Raw genomic sequence first — 12,888 nt, forward strand, 5'->3', positions numbered from 1 at the left:
TCAACTTACAATGTTATTAGTGAAATGTAAAACAGATTATTAAAATCGATAATGTGTGTCACGTACAATTTGAAATTCATTGATTGTTTTCAATGGCACGTCATAGCATACGGGAGTCGGGAGCGGCGGGTGTTGGCGGGTAGTGGCCGGGAGGCGGGTAGTGGCGGGAAGCGACCTTGGTGCGCGTGAATCACGGCAGCGAAAGTAGGAGAAATGTGCCCGCGCCCCGCGCGCGCCACTCACTTTTACTTTCCAGTGTGGCGTAACCGATGGCGGCGCCGAGCGCCACTCGTCCGGCGCACGCGGCCCGCAGCGCCGTCGCGCCGATCTCTCCCGCGAACGTACCCGACCAGTGACTGTGCCCGGATTACAGTGTATCAGTGCCAACCCCAGGATTCAGTGCGCGGTGAAAGTACCGGGTCGATTGTGCAAGCGCGGAAATCGCGCGCCTGGAAGGAAACGTGTCGCAAGCTTGGAAGTGGCGCAAGCGAGCCGCCGCGCGCTCCTGCGCGCTCCGACACCCTGGACTGCCCCGGCGAACCAGACCTCGCATCCCACATCGTCCCTCGGTAAGGATCACCTCACACACACAAACAACCAGCCATGTCCCAATAGGTCAACTTCCTCGAACGAAAAACAGACCGCGACATAATCTAATCGCGGTGAAGGGGATACGAGAGTCGACCGACACATTCAAAGCGACAGAATTGTCGTCACCGGTGAATTAACTCGAGTGTCGGAAACGCAAGAAATAAAGAAGTGAAATATCCAAGGACAATACAACTTTCAAGTGATTTCGCGCGCGGCCGACAATAAAAACTTCGTAACGCGCTGCGCAACCTCACGGTCTCACTTTCGACGTCTACGCCGGCCGCGCTGAGCCTCGTTCTACGAGCACTTTCGATAGCTGTTACAAAACCACTCGGCATATCGAATTTTCTTTATAAATTTCTTATTAACTCGATCGTTGTCGCTTAAAAAGCGAAAGCGTTTACGACACCTCGTTAAATTATAAGTAGTCTTGACCAATATAGTTTTAAAGTAGTTTTTCGAGTCGGTTTCTATTACAATTTAGATGAAATGCCCAGCGCCAAACTATCATTAAGTTAGAATTATAAAAGCAGCACGTTTCAAACAACTGTCATCATTAAGTAAAACTGAAAGGAACGCGCACCAAGGCCAGTTGGATAACGAATTTTCGTTTAATATTAATAAATGGCAGCCACGGGCGATCGTGACGGATGCAATGGTAGATGCGGATGAATTCGAGATTCGATCGCTTCTTAGCACACACTTTCACGAGCAAGTACGTAACAGATCTAGCTCGACTCATAAGACGATGTGTACTCATCGATATTAACTCACGAAACACTCGTAAAATTAATCCAATCGATTGTTATTGGTGGGTAGAATCTCGCAGACTCTTTGTATTTCATTCGTGAACATTTATCGCTATTTATGATTTCATAAAGAGGCATTAGTCGCTGCAATTCTACTCTATTTCGACATGGGCTAAACACCGTAATAAAGCCAAATTGCGCAACATCACATACCAAACTTTCCTTTTCAAACATGGACGTCGGTGGGCGTGCCGTTAAATGTCAAGATTAAGATTTACGATAAAGATCTTATTTGCCAGTGACAAAAGCACAATGCGTACAGTACTTGCGTTTTTAACTTTCACCGGGAGAAATGTTGGCGGGAAAGTTTGAAGTCACCGCTGTCGTGTGTATGATTCTATCCCGAACTGTCATCTGTCGAGTTTCTTTTTATGTTTCTTTATTATTTGCGTCTTAAAATCTGAAAAAAAAGACATTCTATAAATATTAAACAGCTCTTTATAATTTAAAATATTCGCGTGTCATAAAACAATGCGATGATGTAAAACTTGAAAGTATTTGTTTTACACGAGTAAGTCTTGCTTTGAGCAAATTAAGTTTTATGTAAATTTTAATAACGTTCGTTAGCGTATCCAAATTCGTCTGAGATGAAATTGTTCATTTAAATTTTTAACTGCGACATTACACAATTCAATATTTAAACACCTCTATGTACAAGTACTTAAACGCTAGAACTTTAGATTCATCTTTATTAACTTCTAATAGTTAAAAGCAATTAGGTACCTACGACTTTTTCCTAAGATACTATTTAATCACAATAATAATCAGTATCAAAAATGTTTGGTTATTATAATAAACGCACAACTCTAAATAAAGCTGAAATCTATACGTATATACCTAGGTATCTGTCTGTAGGCCATAGGTTTAGTTATCACAAGTACATGTGACTCCCAACGTCCGTCCTTGAATATTTGCAAACACGACAGGCAAACACGACAGTATGTATGTACTTGTAAAATTTATGCTGATTTATTTAGTACTATTCAGTACTTGCTTCACCCGCATAGACAAAAACTTGTGTTCCGGTTTAAAACTGAAATCAATATCTTCACTCATTGTTTGTTTATTTAATAATAATTTTATACATGAAATTAATAATTTTTACGACGTATTACGATAGCGTATTAAACATTATGACGAAAAATCATATTGACCTTTACACAGATAAAATAGAGAACAATAACCAAATTGGAAACAAAATGGAATTGTCGACATTTTACTGTGAACGGTGTGTTAGATATTTTGTAAAACATTGAATAGACCATTGTTCAGCGTTAGAAATGAAAAGGTCTGTTGCTAATACTGTGATAAATAGATTCGGTGTGTGACAGTTCATTATTAATTATAAATACCTCTTTATGCACAATATTGATCGAACTACTTATTACCTAAACATAATAGTGTGGTGATGAAGACATAAAAAGGATAGACCAGTCAAAGCTTGCATAAATAATTCATAAGCGAAGACGAAGCGTGCCAAATTAATAAATACTTATGTCACGCGATTTATTCAATTGGAAATCTTGAGGTTAGTCAAAATATGACTTCCTAAGTTTTATATCTATACATATAATAAATCTGTAGAAGGGTCAATTCTGTACATTGAAAATATTGAAAAAATAACTAGCAGGGGGTGTTACTGGATCGATACCAAACCCAAATATGTGATTAAAAAATTTTTTGTCTGTCTGTCTGTCTGTCTGTCTGTCTGTCTGTATGTGAAGACATCACGTGAAAACTACCGGTTCGATTTCGATGAAACTTGGTATAATTATACCTTATTATCCTGGGCGTAAAATAGGATACTTTTTATCCTGGAAAAATACGTAGAAAAAAAATTAATCTCAATTTTTCAGTTATCCATAGACGTTGTTCTGTAGTAGGTACCGCGAACACACGTTGCGTATTATTATAGACCTAGCCGTATTTGGGTCCAATAGATATTTATAAGATGTCATTGTCCGAGTTACTCAAAATGGAGAAATAAACCATCCACGCAAAGACCAACAACCGCGCGGACGGAGTCGCGGGCGGAAGCTAGTTTATAATAAAATCGCTAAATCGCTGTACAAACACAGTCATTGCAGTATACATACTAAATGCAACTGTGACAATATTTAATTTTATTTAAAGCATTTACATTAAATAAAATAAAATGAAGATCCTATTTCGTATGCGTATGCGGTACAAAGCTGTATAAATAGTAACTTTTATAAGTTGTTGCTAATCAAAAAGCGGCGTCTTCATACATTTTCTGTCTGTGGTCGAAAATATCCGTATCGAAACGATGAAATAAAAACAAAATAGATGAAACAAACATCAGCGCGGGAGCCTCTCACTTTATTACAAAACAAAGTTTCAATAACGACTCTAAAATTAAATCAAGAGTTAAAAAACAAGACGCAATTAAGATAATTCTCACAAAGCTTGAAGGTATTTTTGTAATTTCGTCGAGTTGATGATATTTACAAAGTTATCCAATCGCTTCTTATAAGACAATGCGAGCATGAAAACGAAAGTGAAGCGTTACGTTATCACAGCACAAGCTGTTTATTTAACAAACACAAGCTGTTTAACAATTTATAAAATACTATAGCTGCTCCACGCGGTTTCACCCCCGTGGCTCCTCTCCTGTTGGTCGTAGCGTGATGATATATAGCCTATAGCCTTCCTCCATAAATGAGCTATCTAACACCGAAAGAATTTTTCAAATCGGACCAGTAGTTCCCGAGTAGTTAGCGCGTTAAAACAAACAAACTCTTCAGCTTTATAATATTAGTATAGATAACATTGATAATACTTCACATATTTAGGAAATAGTGTCTTGCCATGACTCTAGAAGTCATGGCTTTCCTTTCTTGATCGCTCATTGTATTCACTGCTCTGACGTCAATGAACAAAAGAACATTACTAATTATGTTAATGTTAGTATCAAGAGAATATCTAAATGTTGTTAATTCTACAAAACCTAATTCCAGTCGCATATACTAAAGAATAGAATTAGGTACTCCTCATAATGAGGTTATACATGTATTATCACAAAATTGGGTAATTGAATGATACTAACTAGAGAAAGGATGTAAAGTATGCGACCTCATGACCTATTTTACATAATTATCTGTACCCTCGTTACATCTTGTGCAATGTTCTAACTTCCCACGCGGGGTACGTGTTTAGTCGCTAATATCACTATCAAAACTGGTTGCATCACTACCATTGACAATTACACTCTTTGTTTTAAAGTCCTCTGTTAAAATAATAAAGCAATCTGCTACACTCATCAACTCTCCACAAATTTAACTAACACACATTAGCTGCCGTTTGTTAAAGCGTTCTATTTGATGGCCTATTTTAGACGTTCTGACATTTGATTCACGGTCAGTATTGTTAACGCAAGTATGTTTAACAAAATATCGTTAACAATTGTCGTTTATAAGCCTTTGCTTTTGACTTTGACCTGAATCGCCTTTCGTCTCCTTTTTAGCGCATTATTCTTTTGTGACCTGAAATATGCTACATAACCAGTTTTTACATCAGATTGTGAAGTACTGTGTGTATACATAGATAACAACGTATTTAATGTCAGAAATTAAATTAGAGGAGCGATTTAGTAATGTGTCAATCAAGATCAGGTTGAAGACTAATCGATAGCGACAGATTGCGTAGGTCGCACCCGTGTGCGCGACGCTCGCAATAAGCATCTTGATTTGTTATTCAATGATGCTCAGTGTGCAGTGTGAAAATAAAGTGCAGCATAGAATCATCGTTTAATCTGTCGGTACCGTCAGCCGCAAGTAGGTAACCGCGGCGTAGGCGACTGGTATACATTGCAACGTGCCGATTCGAATCCAAGGTCTTTCCTAGTGGAAGAGAACGGAGTTTCCTGCGGCCGTCTATCTCTGTGCACACCGACATTCGCACGTGCACGCACACGCGCCCACGTGTCGCTATTCTTTGTGATCATTCTTTCCTAGCTACCGTTCAGAGCCCATCTTCTTTTTGTGGCGTCCGTCTGCGTTTGAAGTCGGAGCCTCAGCGCGATTCGTTATATAGGCGTCGGCGATGCGCGCGCCGCGCAGTTACTGTGTCACTAGAGCCCGCGCGAGAGGTGGCCTGCAAGGACTGTACCGCGCCGCCAACCTTTTTTTCTGTGCGTGCGATGTTTTCACTTTCGTCATTTTGACCGGGCCAGTTTGATTTGACGTCGCTCGCGCACGGACGTGCCTAGGACCGGACGTTGTGTTATCCTGTGATCGCTGGTGCTTCGGATTGTTTGTTCTCATTTTGTATGATTTATTTTGTGAAAGAATGGCTGTGATGCAGTGTTAATATGTTTGACAGTAACTTCCTTTTGAGTTTCTACAATGAGATTGCGAATAGAAGTGCACTACAGTTGGCAAGGTGAGATATTTGTTTGTTTACTTTTAAGTTTAACTATTTCGTGAGTGTGAGATGGTAAGGCTGGCACAACCTTGGGTCTAATGAACGCACTATTCGTAGCTTCATCCGCCTCTTGCCTTCGCCTCTGTGCCTCGCTCGGAGAGGTTAATAGGTTCACATTAGATGGTGGTTTGCGAAATCGACTGAGCTCAGCGAGTCGGCGCATGAAATGCGCTTGCGCCGCTAAACTTAGTTTCGCGCCATTCTATGCAGCTTTTCTTTCTATATATTTATTATGTTTTAACCGGCTATATTCTTCATTATTTTTTAAATTATCTATTAAATTAGAATCAAAATATACTTTTATAAGTAAACATTATTTTTACTCTCCGTATTATTTATGAAAATAAAATAAATAAACATTAATAGTGTTGAGTAAACACTTAAATTGCACTCGCGATCGAGTAGTTTGATCGATATCGTCATATAAAAACAACGATTTCTTTCACCGTTTAATATATCGATTAAAAACTTGTTTAATATTAAGTAATGTAAGTAATCGGAGTTAATTGTGACTGCTAATGTTGTTACACTTGTCGGCGAAATTTTCACTTACACCTGCTATGTTGAAATGTGTTGCGAAACAGTAAAAGTTACTTAATTAGCAAAAAATGTATAACATTTCTTTATTACCTAACATCGTTAATTATCATGAGTGTACATAATATAATATGTTTGTATGTATTTTAATTGCGTGCTCAGATTGTTTGATGGTTCACTATTGCGTCTTTGAAATCTAGGATTGTTGTTTATTTAAAAAAAATCGTTTTTGTTGAATCGGGCTATGATTATTACGAATGTTTCGTAATTTTTTATTAAACTGAAATAAGTTTTTCACGCGTTAAAAAGGAAAAGTAATAGAATTAACTTTTTAGCTTATAACATAGTTTTCTATTACTTAAATATTTTATTTCATTATGAAATTTAAATACGAAATGTGTTGAAACTTGAAATCCAAAAATAAATCACGTTTTATTTAATATCAAAGGATGGCTTATTTTAGTAGGTAACCTGTGTTAGTAACGTCCATTTTTATACAGTTGCATTTATATAATTAACATGCACACATATTTAGTTTCGTCTGAATACCTAAATGTATTTCAAACAGTATTTAATTTAATTCGCCATTATAAAAAAATCTAAAAATAGAACTTTCAAGTCGCACTTTTGTCTAGACGTTTATTTTAACAACTCATAAGTCATAAATAGGTAATAGAACCATGTTTATTTATTATTTACTTTGGCAGATTAATTTTTAATAATATATATACATTATAATTTATTAATTACAAATCGTTATATTAAGTAATTAGGACTATTTGTTATCATTTCTTTATCAATTCACGCTTGCTACTGTCACCTTGAAGGGTTTAATCTATGTGATAACTACGACCAAATATATTTCTTAATCACTACAGGGTTGTTTGATAATACCACTTTCAATGGTCAATGACTAGTTGGGGACTGTGACTTTGCTTAGGGTCATTGCGCCTGTTCGCGTCCACCTGCCTATTCGCGTCCATTTTGCGGACATCTTTTAGAAAATTCACGTATACGATAAGTATACTTTAAGTAAAATTGTAATAAGAAAAATTTCCGATAATACCTCAATGTATAAGAGATATGCACACATATTCAAAATATGCCTGCGGACCGCCTATCCTATTAAAAAAAATATTTTATTTTGGCTATTAAACGAGAGAGCTAAAACGCGCGGGATTTCGAGAAAAAAAAATAGTGCGCAGCGTCGCGCTTGACGGTAAGTATCTTATTGTTAAATGTGAATTTTTGAATATGTAACTGTTTCTTTACTTTGCTAACAAAAGATGGAATAGTATGGATTATAAATCAACTTATTTACTTTACAATTAATAGCTAAAATAAGGTGGACGCGAATTACTACACCGAATTTGTACAACTTCCATTTTGCGTCCACGGTGGGCGCAAACTATACCCTTAGTGCATAACAATAGAACATATTGCGTCCACATTGTTTTTCATTACGTAGCAATGAATTGTTTGTTAAAATGTGTAATTTAAAATAGATAGTAAATTTTTGACTAAGACCACAAGTTGATAATTTAAATTTCATTCAAATTAGCAAATTTTTATGCTATTTTTTACTTTGATATCCGTCCGTCTGTATGTCCGTCTGCCGGTCTGTCTTTCTGTCAAAACCCTTTTTCTCAGTAACGAGTGGAGGTATAAAGCTGAAATTTATATTGAATACTCAAATCTACGGTCCCTTGAAGCAGTGAAAAAATCAAACTTAGAAGCCAAAGCAATCAAAAGATACAGCCGTTTATGCTACAAATTTTCGCAAATTTCGACATTTGCAAGGAAATCAAAACCTACAGGGTACTTTACGTGAATACAGCCACTTGAAGTTTGGTACGAAGCAACGTCTTATAGCACAAATAAGGGAAATATTGAAAAAATAATCATTTACAGTTAAAACATATGAAAAAAACAGGATGATACCTACGGAACCCTCAGTGTCAGGGCCGGATCTACCCATGGGCTTTATGGGCTGCAGCCCAGGGCCCCGAGGTTAAAAGGGCCCCCATACCCCGATAAAAACAATGGGCGATAATTTGAAAAAAAATCTGTAGTCGGTTTTCGAAAAAAAAATTGATGAAAATCGCATAACTACCTACTTCAATAACTTTTGCTAACATGTACCTAAAAGGATGTTTGCATGTTGATTTTCAACTTATAGAAAATAAATCTCATTGAAACTATTTGGTTATTTTATATAGGTAGTTATACATAATAATAACTAGCTGCGCCCCGCGATTTCACTCACGTGGCTCAGATCCTGTTGGTCTTAGCCTGATGATATAATAGCCTTCCACTATAAATGGGCTATCTAACACCGAAATAATTTTTTTATAACTATCAACGTACAATTAAAAATTTATATACTTATAAACATTTGTCATTTTTTAACGAAATGCGTTATTGAATGCGTTTTAACTCTTATGTACGAGCCCGAACGAGTTATGGCCAAGTCATGTAAGGTTAAATTAGGTAAGAATCTCGGAATTCGAGATACCCAGCTGTAGGTCTGTAAATACTTATACAGGGTGTAATCGTTAAGTGTGCACAGGCGATTTTTCCGTAAGTATTACAGATAACAAAAAACTTTAAACTGATATCGAAAGTACTTAACCTTATGAGTAAAATGGCCGTAATAAATTTTTAAAAATAAGTCGAGAAATATCAAAAAAATTATCTTTAAACCCTCCCATACATTAAAAATGAAATATGAATATCCCATATATACATTTAATATGAAAGATTTTAGCTTTCTTTTTCTTTTTTTGGTTTTCTGCTTTAATTACTTCGCAAATTTGAAGTGGCATTTTCCACGCTTTTTCCAGACATTTTCACGCATTTTCCGGGACTTTTACAGGCATTTTCCGGGAATTATCCAGGCATTGCCAGGCATTTTCCGGATGTCCCCGGAAAATGCCTGCGTGAAAATGTCCGGGGAAAAAGTGGAACATACCTGGAAAAACCCCGGGAAATGCCTGGGAATTTCCCGGAAAATGCCTGGGAAATTCCCGGAAAATTCCCGGAAAATATCCGGAAAATGCGTGAAAATGTCCGGGAAAAGTGTGGAAAACGCCTGGAAAATCCTCGGAAAATGCCTGGAAAATCCTCGAAAAATGCCAGGGAAAAGCCTGGAAAATATTCCTTTCTTCTTTCTTTCTTTCTTAAAAATATCCGAAAAATGCCTGGGAAATATCCGGAAAATGCCTGCCTGGCTTTTCCCTGGCATTTTCCGTGGATTTTCCAGGCATTTTCCGGGAAATTCCCAGGCATTTTCCGGATATTTCCCAGGAATTTTCCGGGCATTTCCCAGGCATTCTCCGGATATTTTCCAGGCTTTTCCCTTGCATTTTCCAGGCATTTTCCGAGGATTTTCCAGGCGTCTTCCAGACTTTTCCCGGACATTTTCACGCATTTTCCGGGCATTTTCCGGGCATTTCCCAGGCATTTTCCGGATATTTTTCAGACATTTTCCGGGAATTTTCATTTTCCGGGAAATACCTGTAAAGTAATAAGTAAACCTCCCCTGTATTCCGGGGATTTCCAGGCATTTTCCGAGGATTTTCCAGGCGTTTTCCACACTTTTCCCGGACATTTTCACGCATTTTCCGGACATTTTCACGCATTTCCCAGGCATTTTCCGGATATTTTCACGCATTTTCCGGATATTTTCCGGGCATTTCCCAGGCATTTTCCGGATATTTCCCAGGCATTTTCCGGATATTTTCCAGACATTTTCCGGGAATTTTCATTTTGAATTTTCATTTGACCTTGAAATTAAATAGTTGCTTAGACCATACCATAATATGTAGGTTTTGAGACAACTTTTAGGGTGTCAATATATAACTATTTACGTTTTACTACTATTTACATATTTATTTACATTGTGATCTAACAAAAGACTTGCAATGTGATGACCAATAAAAGAATTTGCAGCACAAAAATGGAGAAAGGTTAATTTCTAAATTATTATTTAAATAACATAACTGTCAGATTCTTTTACTGATTTATAATAAACTAGTGGTCTGCCCCGGCTTCGCCCGTGGTACATATTTTGCAATAAAAGGTAGCCTTTGTCCTTTCTCGGGTATCAAAATATCTCTATACCAAATTTCATGCAAATTGGTTCTGTAGTTTAGGCGTGATTGAGTAACAGACAGACAGACAGAGTTACTTTCGCATTTATAATATTTATGGATGAATAACATTATTTTATTATTTTTTTATTATCTAAATATGTATAAAAAAATTACGTGTTAGGTACTTTGTTTGTCCGCGATAGACTCCTGAATTAATAAAACGATTTAAAATCAAATTTGAATAAGTTAAAATAACAAAATTGCGAAAGTAAGTATTAAGAAAATATAAACATTTCCAAAAAAAAAGGCCCCTGGGTAGTTTCAGCCCAGGGCCCCACAAGTTCACGGTCCGGCCCTGCTCAGTGTGCAAGTCCCACTTGCATTTGGCCAGTTTTTATTAAATAGGTAACTATATTCGTTAACAAGTAATTTATTAAAATCTAATTTTTATTTGCATTTATCTGATAAAATATCACCCAATACACTCTAAATTCCTTTTCTAAGCTGGTGGACGCGAACTGGTCCACGGGTGGACGCAAACTGGAATTTTTGGACGCGAACTGGGTAAAACGCCTAATTCTGATATTTGTCTAGATAAATAAAAACCACATGATATTTCCAACAAAATTGAAAGTAAATCTTAAAATAGACTATGTAACGAACACGTTACATAAATTTTGCGTTGAAATTTGTTCTGGAACATTTTTATTTTCTCCTTCAAACTTTCCAACTGCACTAAGTGGACGCGAACAGGCGCAATTACCCTACACATTCAAGAAACTAATAAATAACAAGTTACAGTATGATTTACGAAAGATGACCACGGCGCAGAAGGCATATTTTAGGTCCCTATGGAAGTGCGAGGTGAGGCGCGGGCGGATTTAATTTTAAATAAATAAAAATGAAATTATTTAACCTACATTAAAATATTATTTTGTCTTGTCTTTTCTTCATGAGTGAACATGCGCAGACGGCCGCCATTTGTGGTCATCTTTCGTATATAATTGTACTGTACATTAAATGACAGACAGGAGCTTAAATACTGCGCGTTAATACATACCAAAAAAAGTTAGAATCTATTTAAAACATTAAGTATAATATTATAGATAAATTTTATTAAAATTATTCAGAAATCAAATAAAACTCACAAATCCAAAAACTCGTAGTAAAATCTATTTTCAGATCATTTGTATTCCAAATACCAATACAATTTAATTCGCTATAATTATTATAAATAAATAACCTTGGGTACAATTTGTTTAAACACCCGACTATTATTTGTATAGTTGACTACCTAATTAAAATTTTATAAATTCGTTTCAGCAAGGTAAAAGTAATTAGACATAAATAAAAGATCACTAGTTGACCCGACTCATGAATTTTCTGCAACATTTTAATTTTATTCTCGTTCATTTTATAATTTTATATCTATTTTTCACAAATCCAACAAATTGACTATCGTTAAAATGTAGAGCGACTTAATTTTTTATAATTATAAAAGAGGAAATTGTAATTTTACTACTTTATTTAAAACATCTTAGAAATTCGCTATTATGTAAAATATTTTTTAACTTTATATAAATACTAGCTGTTCCCCGCGGTTTCAACCGCATTGTTCCGCTCCTGTTGGTCTTAGCGTGATGATATATAGCCTTCCTCGATAAATGGGCTATCTAACACCGAAAGAATTTTTCAAATCGGACCAGTAGTTCCCGAGATTAGCACGTTCAATCAAACAAACAAACTCTTCAGCTTTATAATATTAGTATAGATTTAAATTGTCGCGGAATGATACGACCATCTGTTGAATGTTAGTAATCTGTTACAATGTATATTATATTTAACTGTTTACAAACTGCGAAATAACTCATAGAAAAGAGTTATAGTATTTTTAAGAACTTGTATGGTTAAAGACTTAAATTATTTACTGCTAAACCACAATCTTAAATAACGATGTGACACAAGAAAATATTCGCTAGGACAATGCCTTACGCCGATATATTTATAAATGCATAAATTTCTTTTTTTTTTTTACTTCATATTTACTCTTAGTTTAAATACTCCGTTAGTTTATAAGTATTTTCTCTTAAAACTGCTAAAACCGTATCTGTATTTTCTACTAAGAATATCTATACCAATTAGGAAGCGTTTGAATCTTAATGGTGACATTAAATAGCAATTGTATCTAAATAAAGCTTCTTCATTAATAAATAAATAATTCAAATTTATTCGCGATAAATACAATTGGAAATGGAGCTATAAATTTAAAATGACTTCGGACAATACTAACTAATCTGTAGCTCTATATTATCTTAACTAACTACCTACCTACTACCTAACTTCGAAATAAGAATTTAAGACTATTTACTACCTAACTTCGTAATAAGAATTTAAAACTATTTACTACCTAACTT

At 35.8% G+C, this 12,888-nt stretch overlaps 1 protein-coding gene across 2 annotated transcripts in view; it reads left to right on the forward strand.

The window, feature by feature from the left end:
- The first annotated feature begins 357 nt into the window (after positions 1-357).
- The window catches only part of LOC123702802 (transcription factor Ken), a 36,392-nt gene continuing 23,861 nt past the window's right edge, over positions 358-12,888 (forward strand). The window contains exon 1 of one of the 2 annotated variants that reach the window (XM_045650796.1): positions 358-569. Coding sequence is in view for 1 of the 2 variants with exons in the window: in XM_045650720.1 (XP_045506676.1) it covers positions 5,731-5,801 (71 nt within the window). In the remaining variant the exon portion in view is untranslated. Of the gene's footprint in view, positions 570-5,435; positions 5,802-12,888 lie in introns of those variants that run through there. The other variant, XM_045650720.1, reaches the window with a different exon arrangement.

Source organism: Colias croceus, chromosome 1 (genome assembly GCF_905220415.1).
Source record: "Colias croceus chromosome 1, ilColCroc2.1".
NCBI classification, from domain to species: Eukaryota; Metazoa; Arthropoda; class Insecta; order Lepidoptera; family Pieridae; genus Colias; species Colias croceus.